Here is a 27956-nt window from a genome sequence, read left to right as displayed (position 1 = left end):
TGCTCATTCTGGCCTCTGTGCTGCTCCTTCTGCTTTTCATATAAACTCTGTTTTAGGGGTTTGGGAGAGCTGTTCCCTTTGTCTGGGTGACACGCATCTGTGGCGATATTTTGTTTGTGCTTTAACAAATAAAGCTTGCCTGAAGACCAAAGGGCAGAGCTAGCCACTAGATAACCATAGAGGCCAAACAGTGGTGGCACATGCCTTTAATCCCAGCACTGGGGAGGCAGAGGCAGACAGATCTCTGTGAGTTCAAGGCCAGCCTGGTCTACACAAGATTGATCCAGTCTAAATGAGAAACAAACACACCTTTAAACCCAGCACTAGGGAGGTGGAGACAGGAAGTGATATGGCTGGGTAGAGAGAGGAATATAAGGCAGGAGGAGACAGGAGCTCATTTCCCTTTCAGGCTGAGGATTTCATAGAGGTAAGAACTAGTGGCTGACTGCTCTGCTTCTCTGATCTTTCAGCTTTCACCCTGATATTAATAAAAACCCGGAGTCAGATAAGACCAATTAAGATCCGTGCTACAGGCATCTATGTACACGACAAAGCCCTTCACATGCTTCAGAACTCTGCTTCAGCTTTACGTTCCCAGTAACCTCTGCTCTGAAGAGCCAACCAAAAAGCTGCAGCTACAACTGTCCCTGATAGGCAGCACCTTAGCCTGCTTGGCTTTTTCAGTCCTCCATTGCCCTTTTCAGTTTCAAACACACTACACGAGTTTACTATGCATACATTTAGGATCTGTGATATATCCCAGGTGCCTACTGCAGTGTCTGGCACATGGAAGAAATGTAGTAAATACATGTTAAAAGGAAGAGTCTGAACTTCTCAGGGAGAGTGAGTCGTATTCACTTTCTGCTTGGGCATAACAAAGTACCTTAAGCTTAATGTCTTGAAATAACACATTTATTATCTCAAAGTACTGGCTAGGAGTCAGGCACGGCTTGGCCAAGTTCTCTGCTCAAGATCAGAAGTGCAATCAAGCTGTCAGCTGAATGATGCTCTGTCGGCTGTTGGCTGGGGCCACCTTCAGCTTTGGGAACCTACTTTCAGATCTTTGCCCCATGGTTGTCTCCAGGGGAAGTACACAACCTGACAGTGTTTGCCTTTCAGGCTAGTAGGGGAGTCTCTCAAGGGTCAAATGTCTCCCTCAGAAGGTGCAATCCCATTGGAAACTACTCATTAGAGAAAACCTCCCCATCTGAATCAACTGGCTTACGGGACCATAAATGCGTTCACAAAAATTCCTCATGCTTGTCATACAATGCCACCTGAGTATGGGAGTCACATCTATGACAGTCACAAGGCTGCCTGTGCTCAAGGGCAAGGGGATGGACTGCATGTTATATGCACCAGGGGCATCCATCTTGGGACCCTCATACCCTACACAGGATAGACCTCAAGCTTGCCTCCCTGTGGACCAGTTGGCCAAATAAGGCTCCAAATTATGGTATTCATTGTCCAGTGATTCAGAATTTCCAGGAAGAAGAATGCAATAAAAACATAATCACCACACCCATGTATTTGATGGCACTATTCACAATAGCCCAAAGCTGGAAGTAACCCAAGTGTCCATCAATGGGGACACAAAGGTGGATAGAAATACATGGACTGCTATTCATTCAGCCGGGAGGAGGAAGAAAATGTTGGCACATGGTACAAAAGCTTGAAAGCTTGGGTTAGCCACAAAAGGCAAGTTTTATATTTCACTTATGTGACAGTCCTAGAGATATCAGTCCCCAGAAAGTGGCTGCCTGGATTACAGGAGGGAGGGAGGAAGGACCAGGTGGGGAGTTTCAGCTTTACAAGACAGAGAGGTGCAGACCGTGGACGGTGATGATGTTTGTCCAGCAATGTCAGGGTAGTAAACGCCACTGAACAGTACGCTTAAACGGTGAAAATGATAACTTTATGTTTGCATTGTGACACAATTAAAATAATAATAAAGAATATTTTTGTAATATTCACAACTATATATTTATGTGTATGCATGTAGGTATATGTGTGAGGGTATGTACACACATATGTGCTCTTGTGTGTGGAGGCCAGAGGTCAACACTGAGTCTCTTCCTCAATCATTCCCCATCTTCTTTTTTGAGGCAGGGTCTCTCACTGAACCCAGAGCTCACTGATTTGACTAGGCTGGCTGGTCAGCAAACCCCAGGATTTTCCTGTCTCCACCTCCCCAGCACTGGGTTACAGCTGCCACCATGCCTGGCTTTTGTGTTGATCCTGAGGGACTGAACTCAGGTCCTCATCTCTGTGCAGCAGGCACTTTACTAACTGAGCCATATCTCTGATCCCTACCACTGTGTTTTAAACTTAATAATAGACAAGGTGACTCATGCTGGTCTGGGTTTTAAAGGAAGCAAATATCAATGTCATGGATTGAAAACAATGAATGGATTAAAACTAATGTTTATTTTTGACAATAATTTTTTCATGTCAGAAATCATCACAGAAACAGTGATCCAAACCAATATCCCATTCCACTCAAAAGCAAAACTCACCTGACCCAGATCCAAGGTGAGGTTGACTTCATTGTACTGTATGCCTGAAGAGAGAGGGGGACTTTGCCACCAACGTTCAGATCCATCAATCGCATGGGTGGCCGGATGTGCCTTCCTGGAATCCTCAGAATTACAATAGTCACAGAACTGGCCCTGAGGAGGAGAAAAGGTCTTTTTAAACATTTCAAGGAATGTTTTTGCATCAGTTTACCAAAAGAAATGGTCACACCAAGACTGCCATCTACTAGCTTACAGATGCTGTAGAGCTGCATGGCAATATGCATCTCTGAAGACCGCAATCAGACAGGTATTTTCTTTTTCACTTGGTGTGAAACCATGTTACCTGTAGCTCAGGTTGTTTCCTTCTGTCCATCATAGCTCTGTGTACCTCGACCCACACAAGGCTCCACAAAAAGCTTTCTGTGTTGGACATGCAAACATTTTTCTCCTTAACAACCCCCCTGGACTCTAAATCCCCATCCTAGCAGCTCTTTGTGAGGCACTGGTGTGAAGAGAATTCCCTTCGCAATCCCAGCAGAGGCGCTAAATGTACAAACTATCCGGGGAAGCCTGGGATCCAGCAGGCGCCTCTGCACAGTACTGGATGCCGAGGTCTCAGGCGGAGCACAGTCCACTGTCTGGAGAGAGTGGAGAAGAGGTCTCTGGTAAATGGTCTTTAGCCTCAGACAAGAAAGTGTTCCAAGTTGAACAGCCAACATGAGCAAAGACGGGGGCCAGCCAGTCCCTACTGACCTAAGCACTGAAGGAGACTTCAGAGATCAATGGTGAGATGAGGTTGCCAGTGCCAGAGTGGGAAGCAGCTCATTCAGTTGGTAAAGTGGGGTGTTTTTACCTGGGGCGACGTCTGGTGCTAGAACAGCCAGCCCCTAAATGAGCTGCTCTCTTTGGCAGGCAGATGGTTTTGATTTCTGTTTTGTTCTACTCTGTGGTTTTCAATGTAGAAGTTTACAGCTGTTTACCAGCCAAAAAGCTGAGCCTTGGTCTTCCCTGTGTTTGGAACACACATACAAACACACACACACACACACACACACACACACACACACACACACACACACACGTTGGTTTTTTGAGATGAGGTTTCTCTGTGTAGTCCTGGCTGTGCTGGAACTCACTTTGTAGACCAGGCTGGCCTTGAAGTCACAGAGATCCACCTGCCTCTGCCTCCCGACATTGCTCAGCTCAAAGAGTCCTGCTTCCTCACCAGGGATGGACCTCAGAGACTGAACTATTCCACTCCAAACTAAGTTATCCCAGAGTATAAGCAGCATGAAAGAGAGGGAAGGCAAAGGAGCGAAGTTACGCTCACCCCTCCTCAGAAGTACGCTGTAGCAAATGGGTAACGCTTCTGGCATTTTCAGTAATTCTCAAATGTTCAGAGATAAGCTTGGCTCTGGTGTGGAGACAAATGTACTCGTGTACAAAATGTTTTTGTGTAGTGTACAACTGCTCCTTCCCGTGTGCTGAGCTGTCTGTGTAGATGTTTATCTTTTGATATTACATAAAGACATTTCTAGGACTCAGAAGCAGCACTTTGGAGATCTGAGGCCCTGGATCAGTTCATGAGGCCACAGGTTGTGCTGGCTTGCTCTGCGCCCTGGCCCTTCGGCCAAGATGTCACACAGTGTAGAAGGTCAGTGGAACAATGATTCCATCAGCAACTTCTCAGGGATTTTAAAGGTTTCTAAAAATTATTATTACTGCTATTAATCGTGTGTGTGCATGTGTGTGAGTGTGCGTGCGTGTGTGTGTGTGTGTGTGTGTGTGTGTGTGTGTGTGTGTGTAGGCCAGAGGACAGCCCTAGACTGTTCTCCTTTCACCTTTACGTAGATTCCAGGAATCAAACTCAGGTTGCCAGGCTTGAGCAGCAAGGACTGTCCTCAGGGGAGGAAGTGTTTGCTATTGATTTAGAGTGTTTTGTTATTATTATTATTGTTGTTGTTGTTAATAACAATATGTTGTTGTTGTTATTATACTCAGAAGAATCGTAATTGAACAGAGAACAGAATAGTCCTAAATCTCTAAAACATACACCAAATCCTTTCACAGCATCAAAAGAACTACAAACAGTTCAAAAACGGGCAAAAATAAAAACAGGCCTCTCACAGAGGAGGCAGTAACGACTGGAGAATGTATCTCCCATCATCACATTAACAGTTCTAGCAGACCCCATGCAATAGGATCTCACACACACTCAGGCTGCCCAGATTTAAAGTGCAGTGCAGTATCAGAGAGGGTGTGCTGCGGGTGTGAATTGGTATATAAACTTGAGAAGCTGCTTTGGCATCACTCCTACAGTAGATTCACACTTAGAACACAGGAATACAACTCCTCAGCTCAGAACTCAGAAAGAATGGCTTGCATGTTTTTGATGGTATCAGCTGCAAGAATATTTATTGCAGCCTGTTCACAAGAGCAAACCCCTGAGACTAACCCAACTGCCTGGCTACAGGAAAGCCGGTCATTCAAGAATGGCACTGCCACTCCGTAAGTGGCTGTGGACAGCAGTAAATAAGTGAAGAGATTCAGCAGGATCTTAAAAATACATTAGTGAAAACAGCATTAAAATTAAAAGCAACCCACAATGAAAGCCTTTATTCTTTAGAAAATATATGGACATAATAAAAACTCTATTTCAAAGACTATTCCCTGTACACACAGCAAGCAGACTGTCGCGGACACTCTGCACCAGAAGTTCCCAACACGCAAAGATGAACGGGACAAAAGATTCACTCTCAGTTGTGCTGAGGCTGCCGTCAGTCTAGGAATGTAGCAAGCAGAAAATGCAGTGGAGGGGCTGGAAAGGGAACAAGGGCTGGAGACACGGTTCAGCAATTAAGGGGACTTGCTGCTCAGTCACGAGGCTAGACTTCAGATCCCAGCACCCACATCAGGAAGTTCACAAAACCTATAACTTCAGATCCAAGAGATCCAACACCCTCTTCTAGCCTCTTTGGGCATCTGCACATCCATGTGCATATACACTCACCCAGACAGACAGATAGACACACACACACACACACACACACACACACACACACACACACACTACAATAAATTTTTAAAAGAAAGGAAGGAAGGGAGAGATGAAGGGAGGGAGGGAAGGAGGGAGGGAGGGACTGGGGACTCTTTAAATAAACAGCCAGCGTAAGACTCCAGCATTGGTAATCCACAGGAGATAAGCCAGCATCCATCCAGTAGCTCAGCAGCAGCATCTTCTTCATACGGATGGACAGATGGACGTCTCATCTCTGCTAGCTCCCCACACTCTTGACAACATCTTAGGCTAAACAGCCTCTGACACGCCGTACTCTGCACTGAATTCACAATGCAAACACTGTATGGTTCTAATTATGTAGGCACTGGTTCCAACAGTACCCCTGAAAGAACTGTTGGTTTTCTGTTTGAACAGATTCCTTTGCTCAATTTATCCAAATTGCTCACAACCTAGAACGTCAGAACTGGGCTGAAATCAGAGAAATAACACTAATCGTTGAATCTGCCCTTGAAGAAAGTTGCTAAGAGACCAGAAAAGTCATTTGACCCTCACATATTCCTAGAAAGTGCTAGACTAGGGATGGCATGGACATGTGGGAGGCTGGGAGCATGAAGCTACAGTACAGTACTTGCTTGGTATCTACAACACTCTGGGGCTTATAACAAAGCCCATGAAACCTGAAGGTGGAGAAATGAAGTAAAAAAGAGTTAAAGTGCCTTGCCTGAGGCCACACAGCTAGGACATGCTGGAACCAGGACTGCACAGAGGTCTAGAGATGCTACCTACAACCCAAGACTGTACGTACTCTTCCCTGGCTGATCCACTCTGCAAGTTACATCAAAGAGCCCTGTCTCTGATTTGGATGGAATGTGAGGCTGAATTGGAATAGCAATTATGCTATTTTCCAAGTACCTGCCACCACCAGATGTGCCCAGAGGCCCAGCTCAGAAAGGAGTCCTGCCTGGCAACAGTTTACATGTTTGCCCTCATATCAGGTGCAGAAATCCTGGCAAGAGGAACATCTAACCACACTCCTCCGTCAACAGCCCCATCACGTGCCATGCATGCACATTGTCAGTGGCTCCACTCCTGGCATCATTTTCTAAGGCTCTCGAGGCTATGGTATCTCCAGTGCTCAAACCTAAGCCAGCCCTAAAGTGGAGAATTTCCTGCAGTGAGCCAACTCCACACCTAAGGCTGCTTCTTTGCAAAGATCCTGCTCCCTTTGAGAGGCACCAAAACACACAGGTGTGGTTACAGTCGTTAAAGCAAGCACTCTGTCATGTTCCTGAAAGTTTGCATGGTGTGGTGTGAGTGGTGATTCCACAGCACACAGAGTACACAGTTCTGTGGCTCCTGCACGATTCACAGCTCAGAGGCTGGGGCATTACCTCCCTATGTGCCAGGCTTCTGGTTATAAGATTTGAATGGGAGAGAAAACAAGGGACTCAAGATTGGTTCTAAGAATTTAAGGAAAACTTTACAAAAAATAAACAAGTATATGCAAATGAGTAATTCACAAACTGTGCACCCCTGGTCCAAACTCCAGGCAGGGTGGGTGTGTGGATCTTTCTAGCTCATTCTAGAGGTGTATATTTTGGAGTAGAACAGATGTGTCCATGAGCTTTCCTGTAGCTATGACAAGACACTTGAGAAATTCTTCTAAAAGGAGGAAAAGTTGTGGCTCATTGTTTGGGGGTCTCAGTCCTTGGTCACCTGGTCCCATCACTTTGGTCCTGAGACAAGGCAGAGTGGAGCCTGTGGTAGGAAGAAAAGCTGGTCACCTCATGGTGACTAGGAAGCCAGGAAAGAGGCAAGGGAAGAGAAATGGCTGGGAACAAGATGAATCCCTGTGGTGGTGAATATGGATTTTCAACTTGATAGGATCTGGAAAGACCTGGGAGACAAACCTCTGGGCATGTCTGTGATGGACTTTCTAGACTGGATTAACTAGGGGAAGGGTTACCCGTGCTGGGGTGGCCTGTCTGTGATGGACTTCCTAGACTAGATTAACTAGGGGAAGGCTTACCCGTGCTGGGGTGGCCTGTCTGTGATAGACTTCCTAGACTGGATTAACTAGGGGAAGGATTACCCGTGCTGGGGTGGCCTGTCTGTGATAGACTTCCTAGACTGGATTAACTAGGGGAAGGCTTACCCGTGCTGGGGTGGCCTGTCTGTGATGGACTCCCTAGACTGGATTAACTAGGGGAAGGCTTACCCTTGCTGGGGTGGCCTTTCTGTGATGGACTTCCTACACTGGATTAATTGGGGTGGTATTTGTAGCTCCCAGGAAGGGTTACCCATGCTGGGGTGGGCCTCAATAGTGCAGCTGCCCTCAAGGAGTCCCCGATCATGTAAGTTACCCTTCACCCACACTCCCGTAACTCAGCGAGCTCACTGGCTCATCAAATTGAACTTTGGTGATATGACTGCTGTGGTCAGTTCCTATCTGAGATGAGTAGACATTTGTATCCCATCTCCTCAGAAAAAGGATCATAACAGTAACATGATCATATACTAGCACTGCCCATGAGCTGGAGTCTTATAACAGTAACATAACCATATACTCTAAGCGTGGATAGCACCGTCCATGAGCTGGAGTCTTATAACAGTAACAATCATATACTGTAAGCGTAGATAGCACCGTCCATGAGCTGGAGTCTTAGAGTGGATAAAAAGGAGAGGGGCAAGCTGAGCACCAGCATTCCACCTCTCTCTGCTTCCTGACTGCTGAGGCAATGTGACATCATCTCACTTTGATGATGCACCCCCAAACTGTAAAGTCAAAATTAACCCTTCCTTCCTTCCTTCCTTCCTTCCTTCCTTCCTTCCTTCCTTCCTTCCTTCCTTCCTTCCTTCAGGTTTTGTTTGTTGTTTGGTTAGGTATTTTGTAACAGCAACAAGAAAAGTCACTAGTACACTCAATCCCTAAGAGCACAACCCCAGGGCCCCCTCCTTCAGCTGAGTCCCCTCTCAAGAACATCTATCACCTCCCAAAAGCCCATCCTGATCTACCCATTTCCCCATAATCCATCAGCCGGCAGCCAAGCCACTACCTCATGGCCTTCAGGAGGGATTTCAGATCAAACCACAGCAGGTACAGGTTCCAATTCCAGCCCTCACGATTACAGCTGTGGAACATTAGTGGCATTACTTACCCCCAAAGCTTTGTTTTCTTTTTAAGTGTGTTAATCCTGCCAATTTTATGCTGTTCTCATGAGGGTTAAATGTGATGTTCCACATGAAGTGCCCTGCTCTGGTACATGAGCACATTGCCACTGGGACTGAGTGCTTATTGAAAACACAGACTCGAGGATCCTGCTCTGGCCTTACCGAATCAACATCCCTGGAGAGAGCTGGACCAGAATTCCTTAAAGGCACGTCCCCATCCCCCCAATGATTTTTCTGCTTATGAGTCTGGAGAGTAAGAGGTAACAGCACTGATACACACAGGTGCACCACAGAGACCCCTGATGGCCACGGTCACAGAGCCACTGTGTGGGCAACAATGGAGACAAAAGGAGGCATCATAAGCCAGGTTTCACACCTTGGCTTGTGTGTGTTTTGTTTTCTAGATAAATCCTAGAGGTAGAGACAATCACCGGGGAGTCAGAGGCACAACGAGAAGCAACAGTCTGTCCAAGGCGGAGAGGAGAAAGGAACCCAGGAAGGGCTGAGTCAAGCTGGGCACTGGAGCAGGGGAGGGGAGAGGAGACTGGATAAAGGCATCTGGGGTTGGGACCGCAGCAGTCTGTCCTTGGCTGGAGGACGTCTATTCTGTGACAAGGGCACCACCTACCTGACACTCTGACTCAGCCAGCTGCACAAAGATGTGTTTAGCCTTTGTCTGTGAACAGTGGTAGCTCTCTACACCAAGGCGCTTCCTGCCCATCTTCCCTCTCGGTCTCCTTGGAGTTACTGCTGCATACATGCTCCCTGCTCGTCAATGCTCTTCTTTCCCTACCTTCTTGTCAAAGCAGGAACCCACTTTACTTGCTTTGGTCCTGATCCACAACCTCCCTGTGACTGCTGAGCGCAGTATGCTCGGCTTCCCTCCTGTGGCTCTGGAGAAGCATCTGTGCTCCAGGCACCCAGATCATCTCTCTGGCCTATTCAAAAACTTCACATGAACAACTATACCTCCCTTACCCCTCTCTCCAACACTGATGCTATTTCTCCAGTGGCTATGGCTGCCTTGGGCCCTATGCATGTTGTTCTTTCTCCAAGGAACACACTGAACCCAACTGCAGACCCTTTTCAGAGGTCCCCCCAACAAGGAGTAGGTGAGCTACACTCTCTTACCTATTTATATCCTACCCAATCACTAACCATTTAGATTCATGATAATTCCTGAACTGTAAACACCCTCTGATACATTGTTCACAACCGTAAACCTAGGATTGGGTACCTGGCACAAGGCAGGTATTCAATAGTCATTGATATGATCAGTAAGTTAAGGTGACATGCACTAACTACAAGTTATCTGTGGCTTAGCGATAGTTTCCACGGGGACAGACTGGACATTACAGATGTGCTGTGTCACTAAGGTCACCGTACAAACCTGCCTGTTCTGCCGCTTGGGCCTCCCCAAGTCGGCTCTCCTCTCCTCACTTCTCCGCTGGCTGCTCAGGCCAGGAAGTGCCTCTCACACTCAGCCGGATCTCCCTGGTCCCCAAGACCTCTCAGAAACTGACATTGTCCCTTGCTTATTAAGACCAAATCAGAAAGGTATTGTAACCCTGGTTACAGTATGCTTCTTCTGTGTGATTCTTTTCTATTCAAAAGGGGTTTCCTAGGTTTGTGCACTCACTGCCCCAAACCAGTCCTTCCTCGGTAGAGCTCAGTTGGAGGCCTGGGCTGACCACAATGGGTCTGCCTAGTAGACTATTCATTTGAACACCAACCATTGGCCTGCTAAGAGCTAGACATGGTCCTCGTCCTGGGGGTGGGGTGGGGTGGGGACACAGTCAGACCCTGGCCTGACTCATTTCCTCAAATCAGACTCTCCCCCTCAATCTCTAATTACTACGTTAATCTTATAATTAAACCCTTTCTGATTTATGTTCCCATTGTCTCAAATCCCTCAACACTTCCATTCATCCAGCTTTAGTTTTATTACTTAAATTCTTTCAAAGACCAGAAAGAATACAAATGCACACAGAGCCAGGGTGAGATGGTTGGAAATCCTAGAGAAGTTACACAATCTCACTCAGGATAATATTCAAAATACATCACATCTGGGGACTGTGAGGTTTTCTGAGTTCCTAGAATACATAGGACATGTTCCCACTTCATGGTCCCACCTCAGCTGTTCCTCTACCTGTAACTCACTTTCCCTGCCTCACACTTGGAGGAAGCAGAGATCACCTCAAAAGACACTTCACCAGCCCTGTCCACTTTCAGGTGTTAAGCTCGTCAGTCAGAGTAAGGAAGGCAACCACCACGAACATTCATTTTCTGAGACCAGAGGCCAAGAAGAAAAGAGGGTGCCGGTGCCCTAAGGTTCCACTGTACCCCCTGCCATGGAATATTACCATGCAAAGGTCATGTGGCAGGAGGAGTTTCCCCACCCCTGAAGATGCCCCCAAAAGGCATCCTTCAGCCCAGGAGGGAAATGGAAGGAAGTAGGAGTAGAGAGTAAAAAGTCAATTAGGGAAAAAAGGGGGGCCTCGCCCGAGACACTGGTGAACTAAACTGGGTCCCAAAATTCATATGCTAAAGACCTACTCTTTAGTAGCTCAGAATGTGACTGTATTTGGAGAAAGAGACTTCAAGGAAATAATTAAGGTAAAGTGAGACCGTGTGGGCGTCCCTAAGGCCAGTGTCCTTAGTAGGTGAGATTAGGACACAGACTTGTCCAGAGGGAATAGTGTGTAAAGGCCGGGGAGACAACAGCCCCCTGCATCCATGGATTGAGACCCAAGAAGAACTCACTGGGACAACAGCTTGATCTTGGACTTTCGGCCTCTAGAGCCATCCGAGTCCTGTCAGTGGATTCCTTTTGGCAGAGTCAGCCAACTAATTGAATCCCACACAAAGGGAGTCTTGACAGAGATGTGTATGAGGTGCCTCAGCCAAAGCCCCCAGTACGAAAGTCTCCAAACAGATCGCCCAGGCCGGTACACAGGTGTTTATGTGAGCTGGTCCAAACGGGCCTGAACCCTTACTCTGTGCCAGTCTGGTGAGCACCTCACATATAAAGAGGACTCCTAAGTCAATATTCCCTGCCATCTGCTCAGCCTCATTCTGTCTAAAGTAGTCTGGTTCAAATATCTCAAAAAAAAAAAAAAGTGGCCTTCATCCCACCCCTAGGGCCTCATCTTCTGCTCTCCCTTAAAGACAGACCCCTCCCACCCTGGTCAAAAGTACTGTGGGTAACTGATCTGAAGCTGCAGTTGCTGTATAGAAAGCACTTGTAGGCTGACCAAGAACAGCAGTGGGTGGTCTCACTCCAGGGGCGAGAAGCCCAAACTCAAGGTGTCTACAGGGCTGTGCTCCTCCTGAAACCCATCAGAAAAAGCTCCTTCTGCACCCCTCCAGCTTCCGGAAGCCCAGTTCCAGACATCCCTCTTAACTGATGTATCAAGGCCACGCCTGAGACATTACTATCTTCATGAGCAGCTGTGAGGATTCAGGAGGTCAGGCCTGGTGATGTTCTCACGGAAGCAGAACCTCATGTCAGATTCCTGCCATCTTTCTGCACGTGGTCTTAGGGCTCATGACTTCAGAAGGTATGACAGAGTGTAGAGGTGGGGGACTAACTGACGGGAGGGATCCATCTCCGCAGCTATGGGAAGTCGTCAGCTCCGCTGGGGTGTCTTTTCAGTGGGGTGTCTGCTTGGGGGTCACCCACTTGTGCTCCATACGCAGACCCCTAAACTCACTGGCTCGCCCAGCTGAACTTGGTGGAGTCATTACTTTGGTCTCTCATTGGTGCCCTATCTGGAGTGAGCAGATGTTCATCCACACCTCTCCAGGGAAAGTTCACAAAACCCAGCTTGCTGACACTCGGGTACTTTCCTTTCCAAGGCTTCCACCAGGGCATTTGTTGTCCTGGCAGGAAACTCCTAGGCTGGCATTGCCCTTTGAACATTGCGCCTAAGACAAGCTGCCACAAGAGAGACTGTCACACGCAGGAAGAGGCAGTTCCACCCTCAGGGAACCGGTGAGCTAACACAGAAGGAGATTGGAACAGAAATAGCTCCGGAGTGGTGTGGAATCAGAGATGGTTCCAGCAAAGCTCAGCTGGAGCTCTGAGGAAGGCATGGTTACCTGCACAGTGGTACCACAGAAGCGTGGCACAGTGAGTAGAGTGCAGACTCCACCCTGCGACCAGGGTTTGAATCTTGCTTACCACACACTGTGGTCTTAGACATGTCACTTACCTTCTCGATGCTTCGGAATCCTTTTGGTAAGATGAGTATGTCCAACAAAGCTCCTTCACGGATTCCTAAGTCACTGTGATGACTAAGAGGTCACAGAGACAAGTGGGGTGGCTCACTAGATAAAGACGCTTGCAGTGCAAGTCTGACAGCCCAAGTTCAATCCCCCAGGACGCATGTACAGGTGGAAGGACCAGACTTTGTTCTACACTATTACATTACGTGTGTGTGTGTGTGTGTGTGTGTGTGTGTGTGTGTGTGTGTGTGTTTTGCTGGCTTGCATGAACAGTTGAATGCTGACCACACATGCACAGTGGCACACATACACACATATGCATGCACGCACACACACACACATGCACAGTGACACACATGCATACACATGTGCGTGTGTACACACACACACACACACACGCAAAGTGGTATACACACACACACACACACACACACACACACACACACACACAAATCATTTTTTAAAGCAAGGAGTCAACATATGTAAGGTACATCCAGACAGTGCCTGGCATCCCTGAGTACGACATGAGTGTGTGTTAAATTACTATCTCACATTAAGCAGCGGTCCCTGATGATCTGCCTGCTTCTCCTTCTCCCCATTCTGCCCTTTGCTTGGTGCCTTCCTATAAAGTTTGCGCTGCGGAATGACAGCATGAGAGTCACGGGGAACCGGCTTCCCTCCCGTCTCATGGTGAAGACAGTCACGGAAAGCCCGTACTTCTGACCTCCATGTGTTAATCCCACATGTGTTTTCTGACAGTGGTGGAACCAGTGAGAGCTTGTAACGCTTACAAGGCTGAACACTGGGAGGACATGTGGGACTCAATGAGCTGGCTTCCCCTGGCCAGGCCCACCTTGTTGGCGTGAGAATTCCAATCGGTGCCCTGGAAGGTCTTTCTTGCAAAGCAGGTGAAGGCCCCACACAGAGGCAGCCCTGTCAAGCAGATTTCCAACTCTCCTCAGCCTTTACCCAGGAGTTCACGCGGACACCACAGCCCAGGCAGGCCCTTTCATTTAGACCACTGGTTTCAACTACTTAGGGACCATTAATAAGTCCTTTTCTCAGTGGGCAAATGGACCCAGAAATAGCTAAATGACAACCAGAAACAATTTGTGATCTGGAAAAAATATATTATTGCTACATAAATTAGCTTTAAAAATTAACCCCCCCAAATGTCATTGTATCCCATGCATTCATTAGTGTCTAAACTAGTCATTAACATGTTCCAAAACAATGTTACACTGCTATAAATAGAAGGCTTCAGAAGTGTTTGCTGCTGAGAATGAGTCAGCACACCAGATCTATCCAGTTCATAACACAGTGTGCATTGCCACAGAAAAAGGATGCTGTGGGCCAGCAGGATGGCTCAGTGAGTAAGGGCGCTTGTCACCAAACTTGGCCATCTGAATTTGACGTTTGGTCCCCAGGACCGACATGGTAGAAGAAGAGATTCCCACAACTGATCCTTTATCTCCAGTATGAGTACATGCGTGTACACACACAGTAATAAAAATCTGAATTAAAAAAGTAAAAGAATTTTACATAAATTTTACATGACCACTGTGACAAAAACTTTTTGTAAGCTTACCACTTTAGAAGTCTTATCTGGGAATAATCTCATTTCATAAAAGCCTTAATATCTATGAACATTATAAAAAAAAAAGTCAAGCTGGAACTGGGAAGATGGCTCATAGCTCAGAGCACTTGCTACTTAGGCACGAGAACCTGAGTTCAAATCCCCAGAACCCACATACAAAGCTGTGCATAGTCAGGCATGGCTGTGACACCAGGCTGAGGGGAGAGGGGACCACTGAGCACAGCCTGCTGGCTGCCAGCCTAGCTGCAGGTTCAGTGAGAGACCCTGTCTCTTGGGAATAAGGAAGACAGTGACAGAGGAAGACAACAGAGTCACATCTGACCTCCTCGGACACCAGTACATACAGGTGTGCATTCACCACCACACACACACCACACACACACACACACACACACACACACACACACACATGAGCTACAGTTATTAGTGTTGTTTTGGGTGTAAGGAAAATGAAGTGACATCGTTTTCCAGCATCAGGAAGCTGAGGGAGTTAGAATAAGACTCAAGTCTAAATTACTGCTGTCAGGTGTTTCAGCCACGAGAAGAGCTTCTTCAGAGACACAGATGACGTTACAAGCCACCGAAGGAGCTTCCCCCACAGTTTTGAGGAAATTAGGCCTTGCAAGCACAGTCATCTATAGGTAACTTTGTATCTGGGTGCTCTTTGCATCCTCAGAATGTAGAATAGTAAGCATTTCATAATTGTGAATGGATGGGTGGATGAACTAAAGGCATAAGGATTGGTGCTGTGGGATGTTCTGTATGGCAAATGTGTTGCTGATTGGTCAGTAAATAAATCACTGATTGGCCAGTGGCTAGGCAGGAAGTATAGGCAGGACAAGGAGGAGAATAAAGCTGGGAAGTGGAAGGCTGAGTCAGAGAGACACTGCCAGCCGCCAAGATGACAAACAGCATGTGAAGATGCCGGTAAGCCACGAGCCATGTGGCAAGGTATAGATTTATAGAAATGGATTAATTTAAGCTGTAAGAACAGTTAGCAAGAAGCCTGCCACGGCCATACAGTTTGTAACCAATATAAGTCTCTGTGTTTACTTGGTTGGGTCTGAGTGGCTGTGGGACTGGTGGGTGAGAGAGATTTGTCCTGACTGTGGGCCAGGCAGGAAAACTCTAGCTACAGATTGGAAAGGATGAAAAAAATACATCCAAATATCACCAAAGAATAATATCAAAGAGTCTATTAAAAAAAAACTATAGCAAGGTCATGGATGTAAAATCAATAATTAAAAATCAACTACATCTCTAATGCAGATGTGTATAAATATAGAGGAGAGCCAGCTAATATATTTATTCCCAAACCCTGGCCACTAAGAGGGCCTGGAAGCGAGGCACACTGGTAGTGACAAGGGACGAGGACCCCTTGGTTTCCAGATGTCATACTCAATAAAGCCAGGCTCCTTGAAGAATTAACTCCAGGGCTGGCAGAAAAATAAAAATTACCCTCCCTGAAGCATGTTGTGATACCAAAAACTAATAAAGCCTTAAAAATTGTGGGGGGTCATTAAAAATGATGAAGTGGAGAACCCCAGGCCCTGTTCCCCACCCCCTCTGAATTAACAAATAGACAACAATCCTGAAGTCAGCTTCCTTGGACTCATATCTGTTCAAAACCCTACAACAACCTACACATAAATGGAACTTGAAGACAAGTTATTTACATGATCCTGCCTAAAGAACTGTAATAGATACATTTTATAGAATTTAAACTGTGGTCACTAAAACTGTGGGGAAAGACTCAGGTTTCAAAAACTGGGAAAAGATGAAGAAATGACGTGGTTTTCACCTGTGGAGTAAGGAGACGCAGTGGGGAGAGCTGACACCCTGAACACCACCGTACAGGGGCTGGAACGAGTGCATCTTGGGCCTCTCCTCCTCTGGCTGTAGGTTTCTTTCTCTCAGATGAACTGATCCCGACTCTCAATGACAACAGTAATTCAGAGCACAAAGAGTCTGCTTATTCAAGGATCAGACACCTGTAGCTTCAGCAGCCCCAGAGGAGCATTAGCTCCATGGGATTTGCTTAAGAGCAAGCTGAAGTGGCTGCTGGTCTGGTGTGTGGAACTGCTTCTTCACTGGTAAGCCAAGTTGACTCACCAAGGAAAACCACTCTGTGTGTCCTCTCCGTGTGTGCTTTATACACGGCCTTTCATTGCTGACCCTGGTTGAGATCCACAAGCACGGACAAATATTACAAATATTCCTTTTAAATAAAGAGGGGCTGGAGAGATGGCTCTGCAGTTAAGAGAGCTGGCTGCTCTTCCAGAGGACTGGGGTTCAATTCCTAGGATCCCCATGGTGGCTCACAACCATCTGTAACTCCAGGTCCAGGGAATCACACACCCTCTTTTGGCTTCTGTGGACACCAAGCATACACATGGTGCATATGCATGCAGGCAAAACACTCACATAAAGCCAGGCGGTGGCGGCGCATGCCTTTAATCCCAGCACTTGGGAGGCAGAGCCAGGTGGATCTCTGTGAGTTCGAGGCCAGCCTGGTCTACAGAGCGAGATCCAGGACAGGCACCAAAACAACACAGAGAAACCCTGTCTTAAAAAAAAAAAACCCATTCATATAAAATAAATAAAGGTATTAGTCACCCTTAAGTGTATAGGACATTTGTCTGAATTTTCAAGATAACTTTTACCATTAGTAATTGTTACAAGTATGTCAATGAACACAGTAACTGTCTTCAATCTCCCAGCCCTCACTCACGGATCTTACATGAATGAAAGGAAAGGCCCTGTTAACAAACGATTCTCTTTCACATAGTTCTATAAACAGAGCTTTGGTGTGACTCAGTTTCCTGTTTATGACCATTGGTCCCAAGTTATACAAGCACACAGCTGAAACTGTTGTGGCTTATAGGAAGTAGCAAACACTCTCACACTTGTCCATGTGTGTATGTGTGCATCAGTGTCATCCGAGTCAAACACACGCTCTTTACACAAACCACAGTGGAGTGCAGGGATGAACGGAGGGTGGGCGGGCTTGTCACCGTACAAATTCAAGATCTCTACTGGCAAATATGTGCATTTCATCCCTGATAACTGTAGTGTTTACGCCAGGCTAGTCCAAACTCTTAGGTTATATTTTCTTTTTTTTTTTTAATAAAGATTTTCCTTTTGTTATTTTTAATTATGTGGAGGGTGTGTGCCTGAATGTGGTTATATGCACATGCATGCAGGCAGTGGCATCATTCACCTGGAGCTGGAGTTACAAACATTTGTGAGCCACGTAACTTGGTTGCTGGGAACTGAACCCAGGTCCTCCACAAGAACATCAAGTGCGTTAACCACTGAGCTATCTCAGCCCCTGAACTTGATGCTGTGTTTTCAACATAGCTGTCCATCCGTTTCTGTGTTACCATTGCTTTTGTCCAGTGTCCTGATATGTAACATCTCCAGTCTCCACAGGCAAGAGGACATTCTAACCAGCACATGGGATGTGGCATCCTCTTTGCTCCTCCTTCACATCTACCCATCAGGTTAACTGCTTTACAGCCTTTAATGCCTGCCCATCCACCACCCCGCAGCCAATCTTCTCTAAACTCCTGCTGCATTGCAGGCTTCGTGATAAAGCTGAGGACAGGGACAGGACCCTTGGATCACGGAAGTCTCTCAAAACAAAAACTCAAAAATCTGAGTAATAGTGAGAATACAAAACCTTCTTAAAGGGATCTTTAGGGCCAGAAACACCAGTGAACAATGTCCACATGCAAACAAAACTCAGACTCATAAATCACCCTGCCTGCTGACACAAGCTTCCATTAAAATACGGGCATTGTTATAGATGCACCACCAAAAATAAACCACTACCCTGGAACCAGAGTCTATTTTAAGAAATGACTTTTATTCATTTTGTAACTTTAATTTTTCTAGATCCTTTTGGCATGAGATTCTAAATCCTGGCTGGTCTCACAAATTTATTTTTAGAAAGTTCGAGGAAACAGAACTGCTTTAGTTAACTCCTCCGCTGCCAAGCACCAGTGATACATAAGGGGAGTGAAGTCCAGCCTCACTCAGATACAAACAAGGGATTAGTCATACTCTCTCTGTCCTTCTCTGCCTGTGCCCAAGCACTTCTCACGGCTCTGAAAGACAAATGCGTACCAACTCCTGCCCACACTGGTGACAGTGGCCACGAGGCCAGCTTCCAGAGCTCAGCTTTTTCTTCCTTCTCCAAACATGCTTCTTGCCAGTAACTAGTCCATTTTCTCAAGCCCCTCAACTGTTGGAACAGAAAGCAACTTCGGTTCATTCTTCCTTTTGGAGGAAAATATCACCAGACTGAAGAGTTACGCAGCTCCACCCTGACCCAGAGACACAGTCTGCTGAGTGAACCTGAGAAGCCACTTCCCACTCTGTCGGGGAGAGAGGCAGCCCCTGTGCTCGGCCTGTCCTACAGACCCAACAAAAGCTGGAAAGGTGACATCAGGGCCAACCTACCAATCAGTAAAACTGCAACTTGGGGAGCATGAGGTGGCCCTCGGTTGGCAAACCTGGGGAAACCACAGATATGGATCTCCGTGAGGCCTTTTCTCACTTCATACCTGCTCTACCCATACCTGGGACAACTCTCGCCAACACTGGCTGAGGTAAGCAACCCAGGGCACCCAGAATTAAATATCCAAGCTACAACTGATAGTTAAATGGGAAAAAAATCAGTTTTGCTAATATTTAATATACAGATTATCACAGGGGGCCTTCATCTAGTCTCCAAGTCAGGTGATCACTTGAGTGTCTGAGAGAGAAGGTAGGCCACCAGCCTAGCATGTGACCGTGGCACATGGTCAAATAAAATATGGATTCTCTTCCCATAAACAGCAGAACAAATACAACCCAAACTGAAAATGAGAAGTGAGTGTGAAATTCTTTTGAGTGTGCAGTGCTTACTAGTCATCTCGTGCTGAAGTATTTAAAGTGACTTGCAAGGGGGGGAGACAAGCGGCAGGTTTAGGCCGGCAGCACCTTCCGATTCTCACCGGTTCTGAAACAGCCAGGAACCTGCTTCTCAGCAAAACTTGAGACTAAAAGGACGCACTGAGGTTTAAACAGAGGGCATTGTTGAGAGACCAGAGACTGGTTGTCAGAGGGTGAGAAAGGGCACAACCGTTCACAGACCAGATGGCCCGGCTGCTTGGGGGACGGGGAGTGGGGGGGAGGGCGGGGTTGGGTGGGTGGGGACGTACAGCCTCCGAAAGAGAAGGATGGGAAGGTGGCCTGGAGAACCAGTGCAGAAACGAACCAGAAAAGAAAGTCTGACCACAGCTGATTTAGAAATTGCCCAGCACTGACCCTGGAGAATCCCTCTACTCTTCTCAGTTTCTCGGTGTAAAAGCGGAATGCTGTGACTGGGAGCCATCTTGAAGCTGCTACTTTGGGAAGTGTTAGTTCCTGTGGTGGTTAGAGCTAAGTGTCAACTCAACATGATCTAGAAACATCTGGAAGACAGGCTCATGAGGGACTGTCCAGAACAAGTTGGCCTGTGGGCGTGTCTGTGATGGGTATCTCGACTACGGTAATTGAGGTGGGAAAACCAAGCCTACTGGGGACAACACCTCTCCCTAGGGTCCATCCTGGACTGTGTAAGAGTGAGGAAAGTGAGCTGAGTGGTAAGCGCTCATGAATTCACCCTTTCTCTGCTCCTGACTGTGGAATGTGACTAGCTGCTTCAAATTCCTGCCTTGACTTCCCCACAACTAAGAACTGTAATAAGAATTAGGAAAAAATGAAATAGCATAAAAACAACAAAATGACAGAAAATAGCACATACATTTCCACTCTCACTCTGATTAGAAATGGCCTTAATTGCCAGGCAGTGGTGGCACACGCCTTTAATCCCAGCACTCAGGAGGCAGAGGTAGGTGGATCTTTGTGAGTTCAAGGCCAGACTGGTCTACAGAGTTCCAGGGCAGCCAGGGATACACAGAGAAACACCATATTAAACAAAACAAAACAAAGAATATTCACTGCTGATTGTACAATATCTAAAGAAGAACTGACATTATAATCTTCACTTTACTCCATAGAGAAGGAGTTTTTCTAATGTCAGCCATAAAGCCATTGTAATGGGTAGCTGTTCTCGCCATGCCCTGAAGCATCGCCATGCCCTGGAGCATCGCCATGCCCTGAAGCACCACCATGCCCTGAAGCACCGCCCTGAGTGAGGCAGCAGGTAACTGTTACACTTGCCTATGACCTTAGAGTACATGCTCCTGGGGTGTGGCCGCTGGGGGTGGAGGGATCCTTAGGATCTGGGATGTACTCAGGCTCGCTTTGCTACCAGGGGATATCTCACCAGAGAACAGCGTTGGACCACGCCTCGTCCTTCCAGGATCCTTCGACAAATTCCTTTATTCTGTCTTGTGAGTTAACCCCCAAATAAATTCCTTTGCTCATTAAACAGACTCCATGGATTGCTAGTGATATAATCCCATTAAGCCACTATTACCCAGATACCTAAGTCAAGTAAGGATAACAATTGGCAAAAGACCAATGCTCTTGGTGAACATTAATGCAAAAAAAAAGAAGAAAATGTTCAACAAAATATTTGCAGACTAAATTCAACAAACACTAAAAAGATCATGCACCATGAAAATGTTGTATTCTAGGAATGCGAAGATGATTCAACAAACGCAAACTGGTCAATAAGACAGCCCCAAACAGAATCAATAACAAACTCACATGATCATCTCAACAGATGCAGGAGGTCATTTGACAAAAATCAACAGCCCTTCATGATAACTGGTCAGAAGAAACTACATGCAGAAGCACTGTGACTCAACATGACAGATGCTGTAGATCGCTCACTTGCAGGTGACATCAGACTGAAGGGGGAAAACTCAAGTCATCTCTAGAATTAGGAAGGAGCTAAGAATGTCTACTGTTGTTTTTATTCAACACAGTACTTAAGTTTTAGCTACAGCAGTAAGACAAATAAATAAGTAAATAAGGTGTCCAGACGGAAGAGGAAGATGTCAAATTATCCTTATTTGCAAATGATATGATCCTATACTTAGAAGGCCCTAAAGATCTACCAACAACCTTCTAGACCTGACAAACAAGTTTAGCAAAGTAACAGTATAAAAAAAATCAACATATAAAACTCAGTAGCTTTTTATATACCAATAATGATTCTTCTGAGAAAGCAATTAGGAAAATAATCTCATTCATAAAGGTCTAAAAAAGTCCTGGGGATCAAAAAAAAAAAAAAAAGAACGCCGGGCGGTGGTGGCGCACGCCTTTAATCCCAGCACTCGGGAGGCAGAGCCAGGCGGATCTCTGTGAGTTCGAGGCCAGCCTGGACTACCAAGTGAGTTCCAGGAAAGGCGCAAAGCTACACAGAGAAACCCTGTCTCGAAAAACCAAAAAAAAAAAAAAAAAAAAAAAGTCCTGGGGATAAACCTACCAAAGAGGTGAGAGACTGTTACAGTGAAAACTGTACAACACTGAACAAAGAACCTGAAGAAGCCCCTCAGAGACGTGTTGGTTTGCATTCAGTGCAATGGCTGCCCCCCAAGTCACTGCTGTCTTAACCGGCAACTGCAACTCCGCAGCTACCAGCGGCCATTGGTTAGGCAGCGCTGGCCCAGCCAGGCAGAGTTCTAGTCCCTCAGGCACCGGCTCTGTCACAGCCACTAAAGGAGACTTCATCTGAATCTCTATCCTTCTGTAGAACTCAGGATTCAAAGGTTGAGGAGGAATTCTGCTCCCTCAGGGAGGCTGAATAGCAAGTAGCTAACCTCTCATTGCTCGTGTCTCTCAGAAAAAGGGGGTTGTCTTTCTGTTCAGCCCCCACTAAAGAACCCTCCAGCCCCTACTAAAGAATCCTCCATGCATTTAGTTCCTCCCTACCACTTCCTGTGAGCTACTTGCTGACTCAGCCTCCTGACCCCAGCTTAATTTTATTCAGTCAAACAAATGTAACACATCTTTGCATCGTTAACAAAAGCAGCAGAAACAAATGTAACACACCTTTACACAGTTAAAATTGTGTTCCACAACAAAGACAGAAAGAACTCCGGTGCTAATGAGTAAGCAGAATAAATACAATTAAGATGTAGGCTGGGTGGTGGGGGAGGCAGAGGCAGGCGGCTCTCTGAGTTCAAGGCCAGCCTGGTCTCCAAAGCGAGTTCCAGGAAAGGCACAAAGCTACACAGAGAAACCCTGTCTCAACCCTGTCTCGAAAAAAAAAAACAAAAATGTCTGTGTTACCAAAAGCCATCTACTGCTTCAGTGTGTGTGATCCCTATCAAAATCCCAGTGACTTTTTCACAGAACTAATTGAACGCACAAAAACACCCTGAGCAGCTGTAGCAATCCTAATCAAAAAGAGCAACGTTGGAGACGTCACAGCACCTTACTTCAAACTATACTGCAGAGCTATGGTAACTAAAACCTCATGGAATTGTCACAAGAACAAAAAAGACTAAAGGAATAGAGAACCTCCCAAACACACCCATGCAGATGCAGCCATCTGATTTTCAACACACATACCAAAAACATATGTTGGAGAAACTAGAGCTAGCCACTTTAACAAATTGTGCTGGGAAAGCTGGACGGTGGCATGTAGACCACTAAAGTAGATTCCTGCCTGTCACCAGATCAAAATCAAAACAAGGTGATTCAAGACCTTAGTGTGAAACGGGAAACAGGGGGACCCATCAAGCTACAGGGATAAGCCATGACATTCTAAACGTCATTCACGGGACTCCAAGGGGCCAGACAACAATAGCAAGACATGATGATGGTAGTGTATACCATTAAAAAGCTTCTACACATCACAGGAAACAACTAACAGAGTGAAGGGACATACAGAATGGGAGGAAATCTTCACCAGCGATTCAACTAGCAGAGGATTAATATTCAGGATATACAGAGAATTCAAAAAACTAATCCCCGGAACAAATAGACAAACTGATGTGATACTTTCCAAAAGAAATAGCAAACAGCGGTAAATACATGAAGAAGTGTTTGATATCTTTAGTCTGGAAATGCAAATTAAAACTACATTGAGAGTGCATCTCATCCCAGTCAACATGGTACCATAAAGAGAACAAGATGTGCTAGTGAAATTCATAGAAAGAAGTCCTTACACAGTGCTCGTGGGGATATACATTAGTGCAACACTATGGCATTCGGAATGGAGGTTCCTTAAAACATGAATAAATAAAACTACTATATAGTGCAATTACACTTTAAGTCCTGGGGCATACCCAAAAGAGTCAAAGCTAGCTTACAATAGAAATACCTGCATGTCTGTGTTGATTTCCACACTGCCTACAATAGCCAGGATATGGAATAGCCTAGGTGTCCATCAACAGATGACTGGATGAAGAAAGTATGGTGAATATACACAGCAGAGCAGTGGTTCTTAACCTGTGGGTCCGGACCCTTCAGCTCAAACAACCCTTTCACAGGGGTGGCCTAAAACCACCAGGAAACACAGATATTTACATCATGATTTATAACAGTAGCAAAATTACAGTTATGAAGTGGCCAAGAAAATAATTTTATGGGTGGGGGTCATAAACAAAATGAGCCAGACTGAGAAAGAAAATGTCCTGCTTCTCCTTCTTTGTGCAGAATGTAAATTTTAAGGAAAGTAGAAGCTGAACTATTAGGAAAGGGGTGGGGGAGGGAGAGAAGGGAAGGGAGGGATGGTGGTCGATGCGTGGATGCGATCGCAGGTGTGAAAATTGAAGCCCATTGTCTTGTATAATTAATATACAACATTAAAACACTTTTTTAAAGGAAGAATTACATGGATTTTTTCCCCAAACATTCCAAATTTGCTGACTGTCTGGGGTGACAACTGGCTGCCAGCAGGAATCTGTTGGACAAGGACCTGATATTTGCAGACTAATAAAGACAGACCCTCTGTTTTAGCAAAGCAGGGGTCTTGTGCCAAAAATGTGTGGGAAAGTAAACACTTTTCTAAGAAAATACATGCCTCATGGAGGAAAAAGCATTTTGAAAGGCAGGTGTTTGGGAATGTGTGCCTGTCTTCTTGTGGCAAAGCCAGAAATTCATTAACTTTAAAAGCTTCATATTTTCATTTATTTAAACGGAGAAATAAATTTTTCTAATGTATTTTTTTTTCCAAAAGAAAATTGTCAGTGCTTTTTGAACGGGTTGTCTGAAACATTAAAGCACATGATTTTCCTTAGCAGAGAATGATGAATTAGCATGAAATGAGAGCAATGACTCACCAAGTTTCTGTGGGAAAAAAAACCTGAGTGAATTCTGCGTAAGTGCGCACAGCATGAAACCTGTCACCCAGCGCAACTTGGTGGCTCCTCTGTCTGTCACCATCCAAAATTCTTTGAAGTGAAAAGCATGTTCTTTTGGTCTGTACTACAGTACTATAATTCAGTGCTTCCAAACACAATAGTAATTGACCCAGGACACTGTTCACACAGCCTACACTACAAAGAAAGGAAGAATCCAAAGTTGGAAGGAAAAGGAAATCAGAGATAAAAGAGGACAGTGAGTGGACAACAAAAGTGACAGGGCCCTGACCTTCACCCCACCCCCCATCAACAAAAGTGACATGGCCCTGACCTTCACCCCACCCCCTAACACTGTACATTCTTGAGCAAGGCCAGGTCACCACCTCATGCCATCTGCCACTCTGACTTCTCAGTCTGTGTTCTAAGTGTGCTAGAAAAGAGCATGTCAGGGACATACTGGAAGTGGCTAATGAGCTACTCATGTATCCTGAAACTAGTTCCAGCATCATAAAAATTTTAATGATTTTTTTCCCACACAGGGTCCTACTATATAGCTCAGGCTGGTCTTGAACTTGTCATATAGGCTGGGTCAACCTCAAATTCTCAGTCCTCCTGCCCCAGGCTCTCTAGTGTTGAAATTATAGGTATGTACCACCATGCTTTGCAGCATACAATGCTGTTTTGGTTTTCTGTTTGTTTTTAGTACTGGGATCAAACCTGGGGCCTCCTACATGCCAGACAAGAACTCTACCACTGGGCTATGTCCTCAGCATGTGCCTCCACCTTTTCAGGGATCATTCAGATGTACAACCTGTGAGACCAACTTGGAACCGTTGAGCGAAAAGTGCCAAACTAAATGGGTCACAATTACATTTGTAGACATGTCTAATTATCCACAATAACAAATAATTAAAGCAAAAATAATTGGCATCTGTTGGAGAAAATTAAAAGTGTCTTCATCATCATTACCTTCTATTCCCCTTTTTGCATATTTACACTCTATGGTTAAAAAAAACTTTATCTTTTCAATTTTTTTCTTTCCATGTAGTGTGAGATATGTACACATGCATTAATTTATACACAAATTCGCATCTACCGCATGGCACGTTCAAGTACCTATCATTTATGGTGAAACCCGTCAAGACTGTCCAACACACTAACCCAGACACTCTAAGCTCCAGAATTACTCCCTCTTCTGGTAATACTTCCTCTCCTCAGCAGCACTCCCAGGAGCAAAGATCTGGACTTAGGGCTGGATTCAAGCGCTCACACCCATCCCAGGGCAAAAGGCTGTTTCTTAGCCTCCTCCTTTGAGCACCTCCTAGCCCAAGGTGAGGCCCGGGTGTGAGGGCCTGGCACATCACCAGGTACGATTAAGCCGCACCGACCACAGGCATCCTCATCTCCACCAGGTGCTTGCCAGAGTGTGGCGTCTGCTTCTGCCCACTGAAGGTCTCCTTGGTCCCTGGGACTGCGGGTTGGCGCATCAGATGAAATGCATCTTTGCTGACAGTGAAGTAGTACTAGGGATATAACCGGAAATGCTACCCAAGTCTCCTAGGCATAAGGGTGCAAAACCTGAAAGTTTGGCAGACAGCCGCCTCTGAAGCCCAGGTCAGTCCCGGGCTGGCCGGGCGCCATCTGGGTGATGGACATTTGCTAGGAAGCCTCGAGCTTCCTCTACAAGCTGGAACCTGACGACAGCTTTCACTCACTCTGGCTTTGCCCACCCCACCTAGGATGGCATGCGGCCAGGGCGGCGCTCCCACTGGTTTGTACCAAGAGCACTGTGCCCAGGCCACAGGGTCCCCAGGCAGCTGGCCTTGGGACAGCCCGGTCCCCGGCACTTGTGGTCATTAGTAAGGAAAAGAAGACCCATCCTTTGGCCACGGTGACAGGCCCATGTAGAAAGCCAGTCACAACTCTCGACCCAATCCTCGCTACCCGTGGGGACCGTACCTGGATGGTGTGGCCGCTGCCCTGTGTGGTGGGGCCGCCCACCAGTTTGCAGTAAAGCTCTGGCCGGGGCCTTGCGACCTCCGGACCCCGCTCTCCGCAGGTAGCGGTGGCCCAGATCCTTGCCGCCTGGGCCAGGTTGAAGTAAGGCGGGTGCAGGCTGAGCGCGGCCGCCGGAGGGTCCTGAGCCACCATGCACCAGCAGGGCGACATCCTCAGCAGCAGCAGCAGCAATAGCGTGAGCAGCGGCGGTGAGGATCGCGGTGCCCACCCAGGAGCCACCGCCATCCCGTGGCGCTGGGTCTCCTGCCTGTGCGTGGCGTGGCACTGCGGAGCAGGCGGCTGCCACTCCCCGCGCTCCTGGGCAGCCCCGGGATGTGGGCGGCGCCCCGGGCCGCGCCCCTAGGTCCACGCGCTGAGCCCGCCTAGGTTGCGGAACCTACAGCACCCGAGCGATCAGGAACCAGCAGGAGTGGACTTTGTGGGCTGCAAACTACCCCCCCCCCCCAAAGCCCGGAGCACCAGCGAGGGTCCTCCGACTGTCCTAACAGCCAGGTCAGAAATCAAAGCGGTCTTCTCTCCAAATATTCAGGGTCTCCAGCTTCTGGGAGGCTTGCAGGAAACCGCCTCTGCCTGTAGAACTTTGTCAAAGACGTTTCCCGTTCCCAGGCGAGGGATTAAAGGATCTCCCTGAATTAGCAGTGGTGGAAAGTACACATATAAACCACAAACCAGTGCTGCACGCTGAGGTTAGCCGGCCTGGAAAGGCACCTCGGGGAATCTTTTAGAGGTCCAGGTGCTACTCCCTCAAGGCAACACTGAGTCCACAATAGGCTCTCTATTAGAGCAGGTGCCATTGCTGGGGAAACCAGCATGCTCAAGGGCTTTGAGTGTCCCAGACGAACAGGACTAAAGCTTTGAAGACTAGGGAAGGGGGAAAGAGGCAAGATGTGAAAACACTGCTCCGCCAGGATACAGAGTTGGGGACAAAATGGCACAGGTCTGTGGTCTGAATATCCCTGCCCCTCCCGCACAAATTCCTAGGCTGAACCCCTGCAGTTCCACTTGTACGGGTTTATATCCAGGAACACTCAAGTAAATACATCGTGGGATTGGTACTGGTGAACGGGATCAGTGTCCTTACAAATGAGCCCCAAGCTAGACATGGTGGCCCACACGTGCAATCCAACACTAAGGAAGGCTGAGGCAGGTGGATCGGG

At 46.7% G+C, this 27956-nt stretch overlaps 1 protein-coding gene across 1 annotated transcript in view; it reads right to left on the bottom strand.

The window, feature by feature from the left end:
* Window positions 1–27004, bottom strand: part of LOC131896105 (laminin subunit alpha-3-like) — a 161313-nt gene extending 134309 nt beyond the window's left edge. The window contains exons 1-2 of the mRNA XM_059246694.1: window positions 26740–27004; window positions 2517–2669 (exon numbers count right to left, since the gene is read on the bottom strand). Of these exons, the coding sequence (XP_059102677.1) occupies window positions 2517–2669; window positions 26740–26949 (363 nt within the window). The 5' untranslated portion in view covers window positions 26950–27004. The remainder of the gene's footprint in view (window positions 1–2516; window positions 2670–26739) is intronic.
* Between the last annotated feature and the right edge of the window lie 952 nt (window positions 27005–27956).

Source organism: Peromyscus eremicus, chromosome 19 (genome assembly GCF_949786415.1).
Source record: "Peromyscus eremicus chromosome 19, PerEre_H2_v1, whole genome shotgun sequence".
Taxonomy (NCBI): Eukaryota; Metazoa; Chordata; class Mammalia; order Rodentia; family Cricetidae; genus Peromyscus; species Peromyscus eremicus.
Note: the sequence above shows the minus strand (reverse complement) of the source record. Positions and strands in the feature narration are given on the sequence as shown.